General features: G+C 42.6%; 1 protein-coding gene, 2 long non-coding RNA genes and 2 other non-coding genes across 9 annotated transcripts; 3 read left to right on the top strand and 2 right to left on the bottom strand.

The window, feature by feature from the left end:
- Positions 1 to 5,010: 5,010 nt before the first annotated feature.
- Positions 5,011 to 9,311, bottom strand: LOC120720299 (transcription factor 7-like 2). Its single transcript, XM_040009911.1, has 6 exons — positions 9,299 to 9,311; positions 8,727 to 8,908; positions 8,484 to 8,591; positions 8,334 to 8,367; positions 7,711 to 8,223; positions 5,011 to 5,021 (listed from the first exon to the last, which is right to left on the bottom strand). The coding sequence occupies exons 1-6, from the start codon at positions 9,309 to 9,311 to the stop codon at positions 5,011 to 5,013; spliced, it is 861 nt and encodes a 286-aa protein (XP_039865845.1).
- Positions 9,312 to 9,488: 177 nt separating this feature from the next.
- LOC120720296 lies at positions 9,489 to 15,201 on the bottom strand. 2 transcript variants are annotated; one of them, XR_005692871.1, is made up of 4 exons: positions 15,109 to 15,201; positions 13,675 to 15,003; positions 13,227 to 13,371; positions 9,489 to 10,522 (listed from the first exon to the last, which is right to left on the bottom strand). It is a non-coding gene; the product is annotated as an uncharacterized LOC120720296 (long non-coding RNA). The 2 variants fall into 2 exon arrangements; XR_005692872.1 differs by having other exon boundaries at positions 13,227 to 13,361.
- trnag-ucc lies at positions 9,733 to 9,804 on the top strand. The gene has a single exon. It is a non-coding gene; the product is annotated as a tRNA-Gly (tRNA).
- Positions 10,380 to 10,461, top strand: trnas-aga. Its single transcript has one exon. It is a non-coding gene; the product is annotated as a tRNA-Ser (tRNA).
- Positions 15,202 to 17,115: 1,914 nt separating the features above from the next.
- On the top strand, positions 17,116 to 21,313 carry LOC120720283. Of its 4 annotated transcripts, XR_005692865.1 has the most exons (7): positions 17,116 to 17,326; positions 18,304 to 18,412; positions 18,531 to 18,597; positions 18,745 to 18,829; positions 19,909 to 20,092; positions 20,362 to 20,457; positions 21,225 to 21,298. It is a non-coding gene; the product is annotated as an uncharacterized LOC120720283 (long non-coding RNA). The 4 variants fall into 4 exon arrangements; XR_005692863.1 differs by lacking the exon at positions 20,362 to 20,457 and having other exon boundaries at positions 17,129 to 17,340; positions 21,225 to 21,313; XR_005692862.1 differs by lacking the exon at positions 20,362 to 20,457 and having other exon boundaries at positions 17,132 to 17,326; positions 21,225 to 21,313.
- Positions 21,314 to 21,515: the final 202 nt, after the last annotated feature.

The raw sequence follows: 21,515 nt of genomic DNA, 5'->3' as shown, positions 1-21,515 counted from the left end.
GAAAGTGTTCAGCTCGTCTGCCAGAGTCACGGCCGCGTTCGTCATACCGGTTGTTGGTGCTTTATAGTCCGTTATTGTCCTTAGTCCCCGCCACAGGCTCCTAGAGTCACTCTGTTGGAGTTGTGACTCTAGTTTCCTCCCGTAGCGCTGCTTCGCCTCTTTCACCGCCGTCCGCACGTTATATGACGCGGCTTTGTACGGGTCCATGTCCCCCGTCATGAGTCACCTGATGTGGGGAAGCTTCTCCCACATTCTTTGCAGTATTTCAGTTTGTCTCCAGTGTGTTTACGTTGATGTATTTTTAGGCTGGCTTGCTGACTGAAAGTTTTTCCACAGATGTCACAACGAAAGTCTTTCCCACCACCACAGCGATGACAGGGTTGAGAAGTGGATCCATCTGTGTCGCTCTGCTTCTAAACAAAGACACAAAGACCGTGTAAGTCAGTCCTTCAACACTTTTATCCTGAAAGTCGCCTGAAATAAAGAGCATCTCTGCAGACGTCCAATTACATTTTACTGTTTCAATTAACACACTCAGTTTACTGGGCTACAATAACTACAATACTACCACCATAATACTACAGCAATACTTATTTAATATTACAGTAACATCTGACTTACACTTAAATGAAATGAAAACCTGAATAATGGCTCAGAGCTACTCTTCGGTGCAGTAGAAGTGCTAACATGCTAACACAATTTAATGAGCAGACTTGTTCCAAACAGTCAGACTGAACTTACAAGAGTAAAATAAAAATACAAACCTCACAGTAACTGCACTTGTAGAGTCTCTTTCTGGTGTGGATCTGTTGGTGTTGTCTCAGGTACTGTGGAGTTTTAAAAGTCTTCTCACACAGGTCACATTGATAAGGTCTCTCCTCAGTGTGGGTAAACATGTGGCTTTGTAACTGTGCGTCTGTTGTAAAGTATTTGCCACACTGATCACACCAGTACACATCTTCTCCCAAGTGAATGCGTAGGTGTATATTTCGGCTCCATAGCCGGCTGAAGGTTTTTCCACAGATGTCACAGCTGTATGCCTTAACTCCAGAGTGGGTAACTAGATGACTCTGTAAGTGGCTACTGTGAGTAAAAGCTCTGCCACACTGATCACAGCTGTAAGCTTTAACTCCACTGTGGACGACTTGGTGTGTTTTCAGGGCATTTCTTCCAGGAAAACGACTTTCCACACAAGTCACAGCTGAACGGTCTCTCTCCAGTGTGGATGAGCTGATGTTGTTTTAGTTTAGACTTCCAGGTAAAATCCTTCCCACACTCGTCACAGGTGTTTTTTTTCTCTCTCTTTCTTCTGTGAGGTTTGTCGGCCTCCTGAGAGCGCTGACTTCTCGGTCCACGTTGGTCCTGCAGTGACAGAGATACAAGCAGAGGCAGTGAGTGAAATGCAGTCATTAAACAAACTGAAGCTTCAAACTCCCTCCATTAACACTAGTTTTAAACCTGAAGGTGGAGTGTGGCACCAAACACCACCAGAACCTGAATGACTGCAGGTGCTGATAAGTTGCGGTCGCGGTATTTCAACATCTAGTTAGCAATACAGAAGACGAGCGAGAATAAATGGAGTAATATTTTTTATGTGGCAGGTAATTTCAAATGCAGCAATTCTATCAGCCCAACAAACATCAGTAAACACACAAACTGTTTGTGTGCAGTTTGTCTCACAATGTGATGTAAAGACTGCAGTAAAATCCTCTGCAGGTTAGTGCAGGATAAGCAGGCAAGTTTACTGTAATGTGATGGATTTAAGTAAAGAACAGTGTGTGACTGGTGCACAGTGACTGTGGTGCTCATGGCAGAGTTAGATTACATCAAGTGTAGCAGAGATTAACTTAAACTTAAGCTCATGATGCTGACATTCATTCACTGAGCTCCACCCACATACCAACAGTATAGTGTATAATATAAAGACAGTGTACTGTCAGTGTAGAGAAAGGAAATCAGCCAGGACAACTCGTGAAACATCTGCTGACATCTGGTTGAATTCACAGAGAGCAGCAGATCAGCTGATCACAGCCTGTACATTAAAAAAATCTACTGGAGCTCTCAATAGAAATGATTGTGAGCTGTGACCCTTTTCCCCACACTGAGCCACTACAGCTGATTTTAGGGTTGAATATGCTGAATCCCACTTTAACATCTTCCTGCTCATTTTGATGTTTAGAGGCAACGTCACCGTCTAAGATGTAGGCATTGTATACATTGTATACATTATTTCTACATTACATTAATATTGCACAAGGTTCTCTTAGTTTAGCATAAAATATATATATCAGTACTTCAGCTTTTAATGGAGTATTTCTTAACACTACTATCTGTCACCTTCTGTGTTGAGCTCATTGTTTTCTCTGCAGTGGCTGAGCTGAGTCCAAGTAGCTGAAATTTCCCCTGCTGCTCCGTCAGACTCTTCTCCTCCTGCTGATCAGCTGGGACACAAAACAGAACTTTGTTAAGCTCCACACTGCACTGAAGAGTCAAAGTGTCTCATATGTTCATCTGAGAACACACAGAACTCATTTTAGCTTCCTTGGGTGGACAACTTGTTTGAAACAAACACAAAAGGTTTGAGCACCGATACCAAATTCAGCAGTATGGCACACCAGTACCAGGAGAGCAATTCCTCTTTAAAAAATGCCCTGGCCAAGAAAAAAACAACAACAATATACTTCCTTTATTCATGCAATTTATTACTTTTGAACAATCCTGTGAATTTTTGTATCGATGTACTTGTCTTGATTTCATCTGTATATCCGAGTGGGTGTAGAAATCTGAACCATCATCTGAGTAAGCCTCATCACAACTTTGCGCTGATAAAGGCAGCTGTGTTTTAGCCTGGAACACATTTATTTTTACATTTCTCATAAATGTATTTCATTATAGCACTTTTACCGCCAACAGGTTGGGTCTTTTGGAGCCGGAAGTGACCTTATATGGAAGAAGGGTGGCGCTAGCTAGCTTAGTTAGCAAGCTGCATTCATAAGCTGTGCAGGTGCCACAGAGATGCTAAGTAGCCTTAATAACAGACTAATAAAATAACACAATCTCTGATTACAATGAGCTCATTTAAAAGCTTTCTTCTAATAAAATTATTTTCTTCTCTGTGTTTCACAACCTTTTGCTGATATCTTTCTGTGAATTAGTTTAAAGCAGCTTGAGTCAATTTAGTCAGATTTTTTTCCAACTGGTTCACAAAAACTTGAGAAGAGACACCGAGGAGAGCAACAGAAAGCCTCATTCAGGAGCTAAACTCAAGATTAACTAGACTCGGATTAATATTAGCTCGGTGCTTACCTTCAAATCAGTCTTGACAATAATCGGAGAGAAAAACGCCATAAAGCGGGAACTCGGCTTCTTCTTCTTCTGCTCTTGTATTTTTTGGCGGTTAAAGCTTTAAGGCGCATTACCGCCACCTGCTGGACTGGACTTTTCATGTCCCAAACATCATCAATTGGCCACAAATTTGTTGGAGTTTCTGTTAATAAAAAAGATGGAATTCAAGGATCTTGTTATTTGGTTTGTTTGTTTTCACCATTTACTCTACAATTTTCTGCCAGTGTATAGCAAACCCCACAGCTCAAATCAATGAAGAATTTAGTATTTTTAACATATTGCTTAAGCTGGAACCAGCAGCTATATAGGCCTAATGTTTAATCCAAACATGTGATAGAGGTTTACCACCAGGAGAAGCAGACTGTAAATAAAATACTGTGCTACTGAAAACTGTTAGTCTGACTTTGGATTGTAAATATGTTTCCATTTGTCACTTCTGTATTTGTATATGGCTCAAACTATTTGTTATGAAAGCAAAACAAACAAACTGATGTTGTATAAATTGATTCAGGATTATTTACTTCGAGTCCAGAAATCATAGCTGTCTCATCAGATCCAGTTGTGAGATTAGCTATAGTTTCCGCGGAGGGTACTTGGTTCTGTATGACATCACAGCTTTTAGGTTGAATTCAAGCGCTTGAGTACAGCCTGATAATTAGAGGCCTGCAAACTGTTTGCTGATGAACTTTGGAGGTAAAAGTACAGACAGCTATAGAAGACACAGGACACGAGATGGGTTCATTATTTCTTTTGAGTTCCATGTAACAATCCGTAACTCTGTAATTAATGAATGTGCCATTTAATCTTGGCTGCAGCCAAGATTAAATGGCACATTCATTAAATGGCTAAAATGGGGTGAATGCCGTTCAGCATTTAGCACAAGTCAGCTTTTGATCAGAAAGTTTTCTGGTTTGATCCCTGGCTGCTCCAGTCTGCAGGCGAAATATCCTTGGACAAGATTGTAATCCCAAGCTGCTTTCTTATGCATCCATTGGAGTGTGAATGCTTTTGTGAGAGTTTGTGAAACAGTTGTACGTGTGGTCAGATTGTTTTGTATTTGTGTGTGGATTGAAGCACATGTCTGAGAGCACATCAATCACTGCACATATTTTTTAAAATCTTAGTTTAAATAAAGTTTTTGATTATTTATTACAAAAAAGAGATGATATATATATAATGCAGTGGGGACTCCACCAGCTAACATGTCAGTTAATTTGACACATTGATTTATTTATCATTTCTTTTTCTCTCTCAGCTTTTCAGCTCCATATTTTTGCCATTTCTTCCACACTCAACTCTGTTCTACAAGGTGAGCCCACAGTTAATGTAGGAGAGGGCAGGTGGCATTAAGAGATTTGATTGGGCAATCTAGGGCCCAGTTAGTTCTTCCTTTTGGTGAAAGCTGGGCTCTTCAGTTCAGCATGGTACAGCTCCAAAGATTCTGCAACATCAAACCCTCTGTCTGCTAATGTTACATTACCTGGGCTGAGGCAGTCCAGGTAATTGCAACAGTTTCTTAAAATTAGTTAATTCAGATATAAACAGAGTGACCGTTTACAGATTCAAACATGTCTCAGAGAAAACAGAAAAAAACTGTAAAGCCCAACTCTCCTCTTTGTGATCAGGAAGACAAAATTCAACTTCCTGATCAAGTAGACAAATCATTCAACCAGCTTCTAGAAAAGGAAGATATTCAAAAGTTGAAAGAAATGGAACTCCTAGACATCCAGGGAAGAAACTTTAAGCTCCAAGCAAAGCTTGATAAAGCACTAGAAAAACTAGTGCTGAAGGACAAAAAGAATCAGGAGCTGCAAGTAAAGCTTGATGAAAGACCGCACACAAAGGAAGAGTTTCTTCAAGAAAAAAGGCTACAGGAGATAAAACAGAAGGAAATGGATTTCAAGCTTCAGGACATGGAGAAACACAACAAAGGCTTGCAAATCAAGCTTAATGAAGCTCTGCAAAAAAATTAAAGAACTCCTCCAAGAAAAACAACAACAGGACATGAAGCAGTGCAAACTCCAAGGCATGGAGGAAAAATACAAAGCGCTTCAGGTAAAGCTTGATAAAACACTGAACAAAAATAAAGAGTTGCTTCAAGAACAAAAGCAACAAGAAATTAAACAGAAACAAACGGACTGCAAACTTGAAGACGAAAGAAAAACAAAAGTCGCCTCAAGGCGCTTCATAGGTACAGAGAACAACCCAACAATCATATGACCCCCTATGAGCAAGCACCTGGGCGACAGTGGGAAGGAAAAACTCCCTTTTAACAGGAAGAAACCTCCAGCAGAACCAGGCTCAGGGAGGGGCGGGACCATCTGCTGCAACCGGTTGGGGTGAGAGAAGGAAGACAGGATAAAAGACATGCTGTGGAAGAGAGACAGAGGTTAATAACAGACATGATTCAATGCAGAGAGGTCTATTAACACATACTGAGTGAGAAAGGTGACTGGAAAGGAAAAACTCAATGCATCATGGGAATCCCCGGCAGCCTACGTCTATTGCAGCATAACTAAGGGAGGATTCAAGGTCACCTGGTCCAGCCCTAACTATATGCTTTAGCAAAGAGGAAAGTTTTAAGCCTAATCTTGAAAGTAGAGATAGTGTCTGTCTCCTGAATCCAAACTGGAAGCTGGTTCCACAGAAGAGGGGCTGTAGTCGCAAATTTTGAAGCCATCCTGATAATCTTCTTCCACCAACGATGTGGAGATCCAACCCTTTTAGATCAAATTAAAATCAAGACACTCAAAAAGATGCTCTGTAAAAGAGTAGAAAAAATAGATACAGACATGTGCTGCATGAAAGACGTTAGGGAAGGTTAGTTAGCTGGAGAGCGAGTTATGCAGGAGAACTCTCAGCAGCATTAACTGCCCTGTTACTGCACCACCTTAATAAACCATGGTGAAGCAAAATGTTTTGTGCTTAAGACTCTACATGAAAGTTAAAATATATATGTTCAGTGCACATAGATATATAGTGTATATAGTTACATAGTTATACATATCACACAAAAATCCACCACATTCCCCCTTGTGGTACCTGGAGGTACCACCTAAAAAGACCCAATGACTAAAGAAGAACCAAAATCGTGAAAACTAATGCGTGCGCTGTTTTTTTGCTAACATACTTTAAAGCAAGCTCTAAATAGAATATAAGAATTTGTATAAAGATCCCACACAGTTGTTGCTCAATTGAATAAACCCCAGAAACCTCATAGTCATCAACATAACATTCTCCCAACGCTTCATTTCTCTTAGTCAATTAATTTAAGACTAATTGATTCCTCTTCATTTGCAAATCATACTACACAGTATCCTTATCAGAATACTCAAGAAACTTAAAACTAGCCTAATTACAGTAAAATGAAGGTAAGGCATGAAACACATCAGCAGAGACACATAATACATACACGGATTACACAACACCATATGTGACATTAAAAATAATACAATAAAACAATTAATTCCCAATTTTGGATTTCATCTTGGTCAGGTTCAACTTCTTTTTCAGAAGTCACATCATTTCTGTAAATTGGGAAGTAACTGTAATACATCAAGTCACCTCTGTCTCTTGTTACCAGGACTTTTTAAAATGAATGGTACAACATGGAAAGAGGCCCTACACAAGAGTTTAGCTTTGAGCTCAATATGCGATGATCCTTTCAGCCATGACATTTCTGACATGGGAAACCAGGGAATTTGATTAGAAAATGGTGAAGGATTTTCTTTTCAGTTAGAAACTGGATTTGTGTAACATGGTGGTGAAAAGCCCCCAAAGAAACCAGCATATGATCAGTCGCTATATTGCATTTAATACAAACGTCCTTCGTGTATCCTTTGAATACAGAACAGATCATTTCTGATATCTATGAGTAAACCCAACGAGCACGTGTCCCAAAAGACCCCACAGTGTTTTTATCTGGCTTTTCCCTGACAGTTAGTGGACACTGACAGATGTGTGCTGAATATGAAAGGAAACAAAAGAACTAAAGAAGGTTTGCAGTGTTAAAAACAAGAACTACATGAAGGTTGTTTCATCCTGCTGTAACTTATGACAGAAGCATCTTTTGTTTGTTTTTTCATTTATTTACACAAAGACAGATGTTGAAATAACAGGAGTAACAGTTTAATTCAATTGAAATCAGTCCAATAGTCTATAGTGAAATTATTGTTTTTCATTAGTTGGCAAAAGATGGGGGTTGTTGACTGCAATTCAGTGAATGCAACAGGGGAGGGCGCCAGTTTGGATGGAGGGGAATCAGCAGGACAGATGAGATTTTGTTTAGGAGTCGAGTAGTTGTGTGAATGAGGAGAGGAGAGCACATTAGACTGCTGAGAGACGGGGAGGTAGTCAAGCACTGACCACATGTCTTCTTGGATTTCAGCAAAACAGATGGGCTCATCTCGGTCTTGAAATAATTCAACTCGGGTTGAACTGATGCAGTTTGAGAGGCATCTACAGGAGAGGCAGGGGTGGGTGAGGGCTGCTGAGACTGCGCAGTGATGGGGAGGGGGTCGAGCCCTTCCAGCACTGACAGCAGTTCTTCCTCACTGTCTGCGACAAAGACTTCCTCTGTCTGGAACTGAAGGGCTGCAACAGGGGAGTCCAATGAGGTGTCCTCAGGGAAATTCATGTGAGAGGCAGGGGAGACCTGATTTTCTTGACAGAGAGGTGTGTAGGGTGATGCCTGTGTGTTTGGCAGTTGCAAACACACTGGCTGCTGGCGAGGCACGCTGCTGTCATCTGGCTTTGTCTGTGGCTGCTCATGTGGCTCTGTCAGAAATGAATGAGAAGAAGAAGATGGCTGTGACTCAGCTGGCCTCATACGCAAGTTGTTGGCTTGTTGAGCTTCTTCTTCATGTACAGATGCAGATTCTGCAACGCAAACAAAAATACATTAAGTCTTCTTTTTTTCAACACATTTTGTCTCGTTTTCATCACATTTCTTATGTAAGATGCTGTGATACCAAGAAATCTTCTTTCACCTTTTCTAAGTCTGATTCTCTTCCTCTTCTTGCCCTGAAAACAAACACAGAGTTTTCATTAGCTGATACAAACTCTGTGCAGTGACTGTTTCATCATTCAGTGCAGTGATGCACACATGTGTGAACTGCATGTTGGCACTTTGGACATACATAGTTTTCTTTGGTCGACCAGGCTGGATGCTCTTTGGCATGATTCAGTCTTTCTGTTTCAGCCTGCTTGAAATATCTGGCTTTCTGGTCGTTTGAAAGCGACTTCCACTGTGGACAGAAGATCATAAGAACACACTGTGAGCACTGCTACTACACATAACTACAGGACAGCTGGGACACATGCAAAAACATGAGCAGACAACATTAACAGATGCATTAATGTATGCAGAGTTACACACTTACTCTCTGTCCCACCACTGCATTTACGGCTGCACTTCCAGGGATGTTGAGTTCAGCAATGACCTTTGGCCTCTGCTCTTTGAGATAGAGCATGAAGGCATTTGGCGGCTTCTTGACGTATGGCCCATCTTCATCCTGAATGTGTTCACTGACAGGTGTTGCCAGCTGTGGTGGCTCGTCTCGCGCTCAAAGAGGACAAAAAGAGAACAATACAGTGTTCAGCTGCCTGGCTGTGCTTTACACACAGCCCTGCTCTGGTACACACACTATGCCGGCCTTTGTACACTCTCTCCATCTAATGATAGAGAGGAAGGATACATTCACTACTTCTAGCCTCCACTATTCAAATTCAGTATTTTCACAGTGTCCTAAAAGCTTCCTGAAAAGCCTTTACACTGTTTTCCAAAACGCTGCATCCAGAGCACAGTCAGGGACTGGAAGGAGAGAGTAGATTTCCCCCATATGGACTTCTCTCTTCATTGGCTCCCAATTAAATCCCAAATAAAAATCCAAATACTTGCCCTCACACACAAGGTCTTGAATAATCACCACCAATTTTGTCTACAAGATCTCACAGTGCCATATCATCCCAACAGAGTGCTTTGCTCTCAGACTGCTGGCTTCCGAGGGGATTTTAAAGTGCAATGGAAGGCAGAGCCATCACTTTTCAGGCCCCTCGCTGTGGAACCAGCTCCCACTTTGTATTCGGGACACAGACACTTGCTCTCATTTTTGTATTAAGCGTAAAACCTTTTTTGACTATTGTGACTCTCAAGGTGCTAAAAATCACACAAGAGTTTAAATGCGTGAGAGGCCACACTTGAGTAGCAAAGAAGCTTAGCTGATGAGATTAAATGTGCAGTTGCATGAAAGCACTAGTCTTTTTAGTGATCCACCTTTTGACCAGTTTAGAACCTGACAAGCGAGTAATCACAATGCCCACCTTGTTAATTGTCCTGAAAAGCTTTATAAGCCGGACAATGACTCAGTGATGTTGCAGTTTTTCACAGCGATGGTGGTATAGTGGCGAGCATAGCTTCCTTCCAAGCAGTTGACCCGGGTTCGATTCCCGGCCATCGCAGGTGCTTCTCTCAGTGCTGTTCACGCATGTGGGCTGCGTACTGTTTTACACTAAAAACGTTCTCCGCTCTTTCTGCAAAGGCTTACAATGTCAGGCCAGGTGCATTCTTCATCGGCCTCGCTGCTACCATTTGCTGTGGAAAGACACTGTTCACACAGGCTTTGAGTTCTCATCACTTCATACCTATACCTTCTTACATGACACTGGGATTGGACACGCTACTTCTTCATAAAGACACCCAGTCCCACTTTAAATATTGTGCTGAATGTTTGGAATGAAGATAACATTTTACTAACCATGTACTGATCAGCTCTTTGCGGTGGCAAAATCATCAGCTGTGTGTGTTACTGTTCATGCAAACAAGCAAGCTAATGTCAGCCAGCTAGCTTCAACCGCAGCTGTGCTGCACTGATCTCACGGAACTGCAAAACCACAAGCTTTCTCACCAAAGTCATGCAGCTACCGCATTTACAATCCAGCGTGGCCGTTGTTGTGCACATCCTACTTGAAAGACGTGTGGCGTAGGACTTGGAAGACGTATGTCTTTCAAGTATGTAGTTCGACAGCCAAATGTGGTTGTTGTGGCCGAGCGGTCAAGGCGATGGACTAGAAATCCGTTGGGGTCTCCCCGCACAGGTTCGAATCCTGTCGATAACGGTCAGCTGTTTTGCGGCAGTCCAGACGTTGATTTGAGAAGAAGCCACGGCATGGAGATCACCTGAGAAGGTGCCAGGAGAAAGAGCCAGGCCTTTGCTTGTGAAAATAGAGCACGCAGAAGCAATGGACCCAGCTATGTCCTGACAAAATTAGGCACATATTCAGTAAACATGGCATCCTTCAATTGCTCTCTTAGCCACCCCAGACGTGTCCCCGTGTAGTCGTCCAGGATCCTGTCTGAGTACCGCCAATGACTCATGCGTCTGACAAATGCTGATTGCTTTGCAAGAGGACTGGGATCGGGATTGGAGGGACAGCGGATTTCACCGGGAATGGGACAACAGCAGAAATAGCTTCAAACATTACTGCATGAAAAGCACAAAGAGTGGACACATTTCATTGTTTGGAGCACTGCTTTTCACTTCAGCTCTTTGCATGTAAAAACTTTGCTCTTCTCCACAGCTGGCTGACGGACACGCAAAAGCGCAAGCAAGAGTGGCCACAGACCCACTATGCCGGCCTTTGTACACTCTCTCCATCTAATGATAGAGAGGAAGGATACATTCACTACTTCTAGCCTCCACTATTCAAATTCAGTATTTTCACAGTGTCCTAAAAGCTTCCTGAAAAGCCTTTACACTGTTTTCCAAAACGCTGCTGTGCTGCCCCTTTAATCCTCCTCAGTCCTCTCAGTTTGAGATCCTTCCTGGGCTTGGTGTCATGGTACTCCAAGTTCTTGCCAAACTTTGCAACTGTTGTAGCCCCTATGTGTGCCTGTGCTAACGACAAGAACACTTTCACATGGACTTCAGGTGCACAAGCGAGCTTTGAAGAAGAAAAAAAACTCCTGGTGAATAGTCCTGCACTGGCACTGTTTGACCCTGCCTTGCGTGTTGTGATCTCTACTGATGCAAGTGACTATGGGTTTGGTGCTGTATTTGCTCAAGTGCAACCTGATGGCACAGAAAAACCTGTGGCGTTTGCTTCCCGCACACTGTCTGCAACAGAACAAAAGTACTCAACTGTTGAAAAAGAAGCTTATGCTTGTGTGTGGGCTGCAGAGAAATGGAGAACGTATTTGTGGGGCCGACGTTTCACTCTGCGGACAGACCACCAAGCTCTGACAACACTGCTGAGCACCAAAGGGTTTAATAGGGCTGTCATGCGCATCGCCCGCTGGTCTGCCCGCCTCCTGTGTTTTGACTATGATGTTATTTACCGCCCAGGTTCTCAGAACTATACAGCTGACTGTCTCTCTCGCCTGCCCCTGCCTGTTTCTTCCCATCCCACATCAGATGCAGATCATGAAATGGTAGCCCAAGTTTCTGCTGCCATGTCCTCACTTCCAGTTGCGGACTTTGACTCTGCCTGTTCAACTTGCCCTGAACTGGTTGCTTTGCGTTCACAAATACAAAGTGGCTGGCCTGCCTCAATCAAAGCACTTGATGTCACGCTTGCACCTTACTACAAAATCCGTAATGAACTCTCAACCCTAAGTGATTATGTTCTCAGAGGCTCGAGGCTCATTGCACCACTTTTCAGTGAGACCTAAACTGATTGCACTGGCACATGAAAGTCACCATTGTGCGCACAAAACAAAGATTAAGAGATCTCTACTGGTGGCCAAAAATGGACTCGCAAGTTCAGTCTGCCATAACCTCATGCCTCCTTTGCCAGTCCAATGACAAAACTGCACATACTAATCCTGCTCCTCTCCAACCCGTCCCACTGCCTGATGGACCGTGGAAAAAACTTGGTCTTGAGAGTGTGAGGATAAGGAAACCCCACCATGTTCCCAAAGGACATCCCAGATTTACCCCTCCTGTAACAGTAACAAAAGCCAAAGGCTTGAATGCCTTCTTACTGAGTGATGGAAAGAGTTGGAATGCCACTCATCTAGCACGCTGTCGCCCAGTGACTGAAAAGAACGCTGACACTGCTAGGCTGCACCACACTCAGACTGGCTCACCTACTGCCAGAAGACTGCCACGCGTCAAGTACAAGCCTCGCTGGCACAAAGACTATATTGTACCATAATAGGTTGCTTGAAAAAGAACATTAGAGAAATGTTATTACTTGTTCTATCTTGAGTTTAAAAAGAACTGATTTTCTGCCACCAATGCACTAAGAAAAAATTGTCATGGAAAAACTGGAATAATAATTTCTTTTCATTTTACGTAGGAGTGCAATATAGTTTCAGGCTTATTAAGCTTTGCTAGTTGTAGTATTCTGATGGTATAACTATTGCGACATTTAAGTTCACAAGTGTATGTGTGACTTGCTAAACAGTGAATTACTTTATTTCTGTACTAGGCTATTTGGTGAACTCTTTTCATAAAGAGAGAGGAGATGTTGTCCTGTAATGATCGTACCATATTGCACCACTAGAGGGTGGTGTCGTGAAATAAGAGTAAAGTGGAGTTGGAAAAGTTTTAGAGTTAGAGTATAGTTAGATGGCTAACTGATAACTTGTTGTGTCTCCCTGTTACCTCTACGATGTAAAGTCTGTGCTGAATTCATTAAAGAGCACTGTTCCTTTATGAGGACTGGTTTATTACCGGCCGCTACTACACTATTCTTTAAGGATGTCTGCATTTCACACAACTGTCTAATAGGATAAAATAATTGACATTGTATACCCAAAGGTCAAGTCTGGATAAACCTGTATATGATCTCCAACTTGAGTGCAAAGCCAAGGCATATAATTGTGGTGTGTTGCTCTAATTTGTTTCCTCTCTGTGCAGGGGGATGACTGAAGGGATCACCTTGCTAATCCTTGCTGTCCAAACTGGCCTCATTGAGCTGCAGGTCATCCACAGAGCCTTCCTCCTCTCTATCATCCTCTTTATTGTTGTTGCTTCCATCCTGCAGTCCATGCTGGAGATAGCTGAGTCCTAGCCCTGGGAGCATCTAGAGGCAATTAAGATAATATACCAAAGACTTTTTTCATGTGTTTATTGTTAAGAAAACTCTGTGTCCCACTGTTTGTTTTATTTTTTACTGATCATAAACAACTATTAATAACTATGGGTAGTTAGTTAATTATCACAGAATTCATTATCTATGGTCATCAGTACAACTCATGCTAACATCATAAGTTAAGTAATACTACGGTGTACTGTCCTTCTTTCTTCATTCTTAAACAGGCAGTTTCTTTTTGACATCAATAAATGTAATCTGACTGAATGTGTGTTTGCAAAGCCTGTTATCAACCTGACTGCTTTCTCATACGCTGGTTTTGCTGCCCGTCCCGTAGGAGTTTGTGGAAGCACTTCCGTGCAGTTTCTCTCTGTCCCTTCCTGCTGATCTTTCCAGCGTACATGGCTTTTATGATCTGCCAGTTCTTCCACATGGACGTCTGGCTTCTCATCATCATCTCCTCCTCAATCCTCACCTCTCTCCAGGTAACACACAACCGCATCGCAGTGTGCAAAAACATTAAATTAAATAGTTTAAACTTGCTCTACCCAAACAGTTCAGGCCAATAATAATTAAACATGTATATTTGCTTGTTTTTTAATTCCATAATAACTCTGAAACACTCTACCGCCAGGTGCTTGGCACTCTGTTGACCTGTTGTTCTCTTCATGGTGGAGGAGTTTCGTAAAGCTCCAGTGGAGAACATGGATGAAGTCATATATTGTGTAAATGGGACGTACAGATTGCTGGAGTTTCTGGTATGTGTCACACACACGTACAGCAACTCTTTGCTAAGTTCTGACTGTAAACCAACACTGTCATGTAATGCATCAGCACTGTCTCTGCCTCACTGTCAGTGATTTGTTACCTCACCAGGTTGCGGTGTGCTGTGGTGTATCAGAGACTGTATTTGGCGAGTGGAGTGTGATGGGAAGCACCATCATCTTGGTCCACTCATACTATAACGTCTGGCTCAGAGCCGAGCTGGGCTGGCAGAGCTTCCTGCTCAGGAGAGATGCTGTAAACAAGATAAAAAGCCTCCCCACAGCTAGCAATACACAGCTGGAGCAGTATAACGACATCTGTGGTATACCTTGTGTGTCACCTCTGACACCAACAACTGCAGCAAGCGTTTGGTGCTAGAGGTCACATTTTGAGTTTGTGAAGATATTTAAGGTAGACACACGTAATTAGCGGCAGCTGTGTTGTTGATCGGGAGGAAGCAAACAGTTTGTGATCGCTGCGCTGCTGTTAAATCCTGGAAATAAAGAATCTGAAGGACAAGATGAGTAAGGCTGGAGTTATTGGACTGTATCAAGTTTAATAACTTCATGCATACCAGTGACATCGCGTCACCCCCGCCAACGAACACCCCAGTGGCTTCAAGCCTGGGCTTAGCCTCTACAGGAGAGGTTTCAGCCATGTGTGTCCATCACAAGCCCACCACCATGATCTCAGGCCTTGAGGCAACAATCACGAAAACTAATCTTAACTGAGAGTGTTGGATGTCCTCATTGTTGCAGAGCACATGGACAGCATACTCACCTGGTTCTGTGGGCCAGCAGCACATGTCACACCATCCATCACCCTTGTCATCACATTCAATCTTGGTCTGAGAGAAACCTGAAGACAGAAACGTTCAATGATAAAAACACACAGTGGAATAAAATTGTGAGAAGTCATCAGTTGATGCAGTTTAAGGACACTTGTTGTTCTGTGCAGTCTCACCTGGAGCTCACGCTTCTAGTTCATGCCATCATCACCAAAGATTCTTCAATTAATAGTTTAAAGATGTCCATGAATGCACTGCTAACTGCCAACTGCATCATCCATCATACAAAATGTAATCAAATGGAAAAGTCTGTTTTTAAAACTTGTTTTATTAGTTTGAATCTTTTTACTTTATGCATCAAGCAAAAATTAAATTATATGCAACATCCTGACTAGAAGAAATTTGTGGAAGAATCCGCGAGTCTCTCTGTGAATTTCCAATCCCGTAGTAGCGTACTCGGTGCTTGCTCTGAAGTTAAGGGTTTTTTCGCTGTAAAAAGAAGTTTCTAAAAGTTTTTGTCACTTTTTACGGAATCAAACTCAAAGTAAGCTCAGTACTTCCACGCTTTAAACGCTGCACGGTCATACTCTCTCTGCACTCCTCCATAGATTATCCATTGTTGATCTGCACACAGCTGTTATTGTCATGAGGCACTCTGGCAAAAATATTACGGTTTTAGTAACGCAGTAACGCAGCGTGCTTACGGGAAAGTAACAGTAATCTAATTACCTTTTTTGCAATAGTAATCCCTTACATTACTCGTTACTTGAAAAAAGTAATTGGATTACAGTAACGCTTTACCCCGCGTTACTGCCCATCTCTGGCTGTGAAACACTAATGAAAAATGATTAACTCAAGTTTTTGCTGCTAAAGTTGGTTCCATCAGCTGCTGAATCACAGGATGTACTTGGTTATAGTCATTTGTGCATTTTGGGTTGCTTTAAATAAATAATGATGTGTTGTAATCATCCAGATCTAGAAGCTTAAACTGCTTTTTCACGTGTCTGTAAATGAATTTCTTTCTTATCATTGGTGTCGGCTTCTGATTTGTCTGTTGTCAAGGTCTCACCTCAGTGTGATTCCTCACGTTTTGTCATGATTAAAGGATGAATGTGAACACAGCTTCAGTGTAAATGTGAATGAAAAAAAAAAAGAAAAAGGAGGAGCCCGGAGCTTCGTCTTTCGCTCGGCCTGCCCCGCTATAGCAGACGGACCGTCAGAGACTCGAACTTGGCCGTTAAACTCTGAGGTCTGAATGCTGGCCTCTTAAGGCTGTGCACCACACAGCCGGCCAGAAGAAAATAGAAAAAAAGGACATTTATCTTCTGTTGTTCAACAATTTTTTTCGTTTTTTAAAATCTATTTAGCTTGTTGTGCAGTATTGTTGCTGTAAACAGTGTTGCTGTAAACAGTGTGTCACGTTACTTGAAAAAAGTAATCGGATTACAGTAACGCGTGGGCAGTTAACATCTCTGTTAACTAGTCATGATAGAAGCCAATATTTCTGTCCTAACATGGTCTGAATATGTTTCACTACAAGCTAACATTTACAGCATGACTTTAAGCTAGCACCATAAAGACGGTAAAAGACACTGTAATATGTAGAAATGCATGTGAAAAGTGTTATATTAGCAGTGGCTGTGCTACTCCACACAGCCACTTTAACATTACTGACACTGTGTTTCTTACCTGTAAACAGCTGGTCTGTGTGATAAAAGCTTGTGCAGAAAGTAGCAGGTGTAGACTGGCCCATAGCACTGTGTGAAGTGATAAGATGTGAAAGGACATATATAGGGTACCTTAAAGGGCGCCTTAAAAGTGTTTCCCTGAGCTTTTACTTGCAGCTTGATATCTAAATAAATGTAAATAAATGTAAATAAATGTGAATGAAAAAAAGAGAAAGGAGAAAAAGGAGGAGCCCGGAGCTTCGTCTTTCGCTCGGCCTACCCCGCTATAGCAGACAGACCGTCAGAGACTCGAACTTGGCCGTTAAACTCTGGGGTCTGAATGCTGGCCTCTTAAGGCTGTGCACCACACAGCCGGCCAGAAGAAAATAGAAAAAAAAGGACATTTATCTTCTGTTGCTCAACAAATTTTTTTTTCGTTTTTTTAAAATCTATTTAGCTTGTTGTGCAGCATTGTTCCACACAAATGACACATGGAAACCTAGCTATTTCTTTATTGGCTTTCACAAAATGGGACTGCCAATGTTGGAGGTGTTACTGCACCAAAGTCTTCCTGCTAGCCGGAAACCTGCTGGCAGCGCCACTATGTTCTCAGCACACTCTTCAGCGTCAGCTTTGTTGCCTGTTTTCGGCACACCTACCTAGTCCCACTCATCCACTTTATCTGCTCATGGCAGATTTACCCACACTGAGCACTCCTTGGATTAAGGTAAATTGAAGCAGGTGATTATAAAAAAGACACACAGTTTATCATCATCCTTGTGCAACAGCTAAAAGCACTCTGTTCATTTGTTTGCTAGATTAGCCGCTAGCATACACACACTGTGTTAGAGGCTTGTTGCTAGCTAGTTAGCGATGCTACACACCTGTTACTGTGTATTTTTCAATGATTCAGCACTCCTTGGATTTTTAGACAGTAATGAGATCATGTGCACACTCCACAGAGGTCCAGAGTCCAAATGTGACCTCTAGCACCAAACGCTTGCTGCAGTTGTTGGTGTCAGAGGTGACACACAAGGTATCAGGTTTTCTGTGTGATTACTTTTTCATATAGGACCAAGTATGTTTGGATAGCGTTTTGCCCTTGAAAACTGCCGTTGAATATTAGACATTGTTGTCTAATGTTATAAATGTATTGATGTGAAAGGTGTAAGTGTGACAAATATGGAATAAGATAGGAAATGAGAAAGGAGGCAAATACTTGTTCACAGGGCTATAGTCTGTAAACGGTCTTCTTTTGGCTATAGTAGATCTTTTACTTGTTCCTTTTTTAATTGTTTGTTAAAATAGTTTTTTCCATCATATTGAGTATAGAGGAATGCAACTGTGAGCTTTAGCAATTATCCCGCTTCAACAGGACCGTGATCCTGATGTGTGAGACAGCAGGGTGCTGCCACTGGTGTTGTAATGTGTGATTTAGTTCCTCCTAACATTTCAGTTTGCTTCCAGTATCTATCCTCTGTGATTACTGGCTCTTTAGACAGATTTAATAGAAGTGTGTGAGCTATTGGCTCAGTATAAAGGGTCAGTACTGTTTTCATGTCACCTATCCATCCTCCATTTAGTCACCCAAAGCATGTAGTAAATACTGCTCACTTTTATTCATCTTCTCTTAAATCCAGACAAATTCCCACTTGTTAACGTTGTGTGTGTGTGTGTGTGTGTGTGTGTGTGTGTGTGTGCCAGTTGCAGCCTCCAAGTTGAACACCATCACCAAATCCATCCTGGGTCAGTGTGTCAGCAAGTACGACCTGCTGGTCTGGTTTGAGATCAGCGAGCTGGAGCCCACTGGAGAGTGAGTATCCACCTGGAGTGTTATATTGACGCACAAGCTTTAAAGGAACCATAAAAATGATCTCCAGGAAGAATATTATAAGTTGGGATGTTGTGTCACCTCCTCCCTCCATGCACAGGTACATCCCAGCCATCGTGGATCACAGTGGAGGCCTGCCCTGTCATGGTACCTACCTGCTGCACCAGGTACAGGATTGGTGCACATGTTGTTTCCTTATTACTCACACAGTGGTAACTGCTTCCTTTGTACACAGTTGAATATCTTCTTTTAAAGCGTAATGTTGCTCTAGCTGTGCTCACTGTGATCCTGAGCTCCTGTTATGTTTGCTGCAGGGGATCCAGCGGAGGATCACAGTGACCCTCATCCACGAGAAGGGCAGCGAGCTCCATTGGAAAGATGTTCGTGAGCTGGTTGTAGGTGAGCAGCCTGCCTTTAGGGTCTAGTCGTGCTATACCTCTGTGTAGAAAACAAAACCCCAAAGCACCGAAACAATGTTTTATAGTGTTTGTGTGCTTTTGATAGAGGAAGACAGGACAGAACATCATTAAAGGGATTTGACTTTGTGAGATCACCCTGAAAACGCACCACTCGGTTCACTCTGAGATATTTTCAGTCTGGAAAGATGAATCTGTCGGGCTTCAGGCTGCTTCTCACTTTAAGCAGTTCATGCTGTAGCTGATGGACCAAAAATGACATTTGATATTTTAGACATTCAGCTGCTGACTCTGAAGCCAACAGGCTCTTGAGTGTGGATGATTGTGTTGGTACTGGATGCTGTGATCAAACAGCTGTTCTGATCTGTCTTCATTCATGCCTGTTGTTATTAAGCCTCCTAAGCTCCAAACCAGTAAAAGCAATCTTTGGAGGCAACACCCTTTTTAGTACTTTGCTGTATTTGTTTGTGATTGTGTGACACTGAACCACAGTGTATATCCTCTGTAACACTCGGACGTTTCCAGATCAGTGTTTTCCCCTCAGCTGTTTCTCACTATAGAGTCTTTCCTCTGTAACAATGAGGCACCAGCAGAGCATATCTGGCTCCCAGTCTGTGGCTGATAGTGCCCCCTGCTGGGGCGATCGTGGCTCAAGAGTTGGGAGTTCGCCTTGTAATCGGAAGGTTGCCGGTTCGAGCCCCGGCTTGGACAGTCTTGGTCGTTGTGTCCTTGGGCAAGACACTTCACCCGTTGCCTACTGGTGGTGGTCAGAGGGCCCGGTGGCGCCAGTGTCCGCAGCCTCGCCTCTGTCAGTGCGCCCCAGGGTGGCTGTGGCTACAATGTAGCTTGCCATCACCAGTGTGTGAATGTGTGCGTGAATGGGTGGATGACTGGATATGTGAGCTCTCAGGTTTTATGTATCAGGACATAATTAAAAACAATCAGGTCCTTAGTAGGTCTTAATATGAGGTAATATAAAACATGAAGTGTTTGTGAGGTTCATCTGCAGCACCTTTGTCTCTGTGAAATGTTTGCTAATTTAACATTTTCCCTCCTAAACAGGAAGGAGTTTGTGGAGGCCTATGTGAATCATGCCTTCAACACATCAGTGGAGAGTCTGTTCCAGGAGTTCAAGCGAGGCTTCTTCCTGGTGTGTGAGCAGGATTTGGTGAGGCTGTTTCGACCAGAGGAGCTGCAGGGAGTGCTGGTCGGCCAGGACGTGCATGACTGGGAAAAGTTCAAACAGGTACAGTCAGCCAAACAGACACAGGCTGTAGTTTCACAGCTGTCCTGTAGCACAATAACTGTGTACTGCATACTGTCAAAAGCATTCAGTCGGCTGCTTTAACACAAATATGAACTTGAGTCACATCTCAGTCTTAATCCAGACTTTTGTATGATAGTATAATATAATAGTCAGCCCACCCTTCGCAGCTATAACTGCTTCCACTCTTCTGGGAAAGCTTTCCACAAGGTTTAGGTGTGTTTATGGGAATTTTTTGACTATTCTTCCAGAGGTGCATTTATGGTGTCAGACACTGATGTTGGAGGAGAAGGCCTGGCTCACAGTTGCTGCTCTAATTCATCCCAAAGATGTTCTATCAGGTTGAGGTCAGGACTCTGTGCAGGCTAGTCCAGTTCTTCTACACCAAACTCACTCATCCATGTCTTTATGGACCTTGTATTGTGCACTGGTGCCCAGCCATGTGCACACATGCCCACACTTTACACTTGGCACAGTGCAGTCAGACAAGTACTTCTGGCAACCACCAAACCCTGACACATCCATCGGATTGCCAGTCAGAGAAGTGTGATTCGTCACTCCAGTAAACACATCTCCACTGCTTTAGAGTCCAGTGTTGAGATGCTTAAATCACTCCATCTGACGCTTTGCATTGTGTTTGTCAGTGTAAGGCTGGGATGCAGCTGCTCAGCCATGGAAACCAATGAAGTTTGGACATCTGTAACAACAGCAGACTGCAGATATTGGTGACTTAAGTGCACTATGAGCCTTAGCATCAGCTGACTCACTGTCATTTCCAATTACTTCCACTTTGTTATAATATCACTAACAGCTGACTACGGAATATTTAATAGCGAGGAAATTTCATGACTGGACTTGTTGCACTGGTGCATCCTATCACATTACCATGCTGGAATTCATTCAGTTCCTGAGAGCGACTCGTCCTTTCACACATGTTTGTAGAAGTAGTCTGCGTGCCTAGGTGCTTGATCTAATACACCTGTGTCCATGGAAGTGATTGGAACACATTAATTGAATGATTTGGATGGGTTAGGGAATACTTTTGGCAACATAGTGTATATGTGCCTGACCTTACAAACTCTATGATTATAACAGTCATTTTCACTGTTTTCAGAACACAAGTTATGGTTGGAGATATCATGACCGCCACCCCACCATACAGATGTTTTGGGAGGTATTTGATGAACTAACTGAAGAGCAGAGGGAAGGATTTCCTTCGTAAGTACTTGCTGAAGCCTCCATTATGATATGTTACTGAAATCACACTGTATCATATAAAACATTAGATTTTTCTGCACTTTACCAAGATATATTAGAGAGCAGCATTGTTCTGATTAATATACTGTAAAGCTGCTTTTCAGCTCATTCCATTCAGTACAAATACCTGTAGATATGTGATGATTCC

Source organism: Simochromis diagramma, unplaced genomic scaffold, assembly GCF_900408965.1.
Source record: "Simochromis diagramma unplaced genomic scaffold, fSimDia1.1 OVJJ01000575.1, whole genome shotgun sequence".
In the NCBI taxonomy this organism is placed as follows: Eukaryota; Metazoa; Chordata; class Actinopteri; order Cichliformes; family Cichlidae; genus Simochromis; species Simochromis diagramma.
The sequence above is the reverse complement of the archived record's forward strand: the minus strand, read 5'-3'. Positions and strand labels throughout refer to the sequence as shown.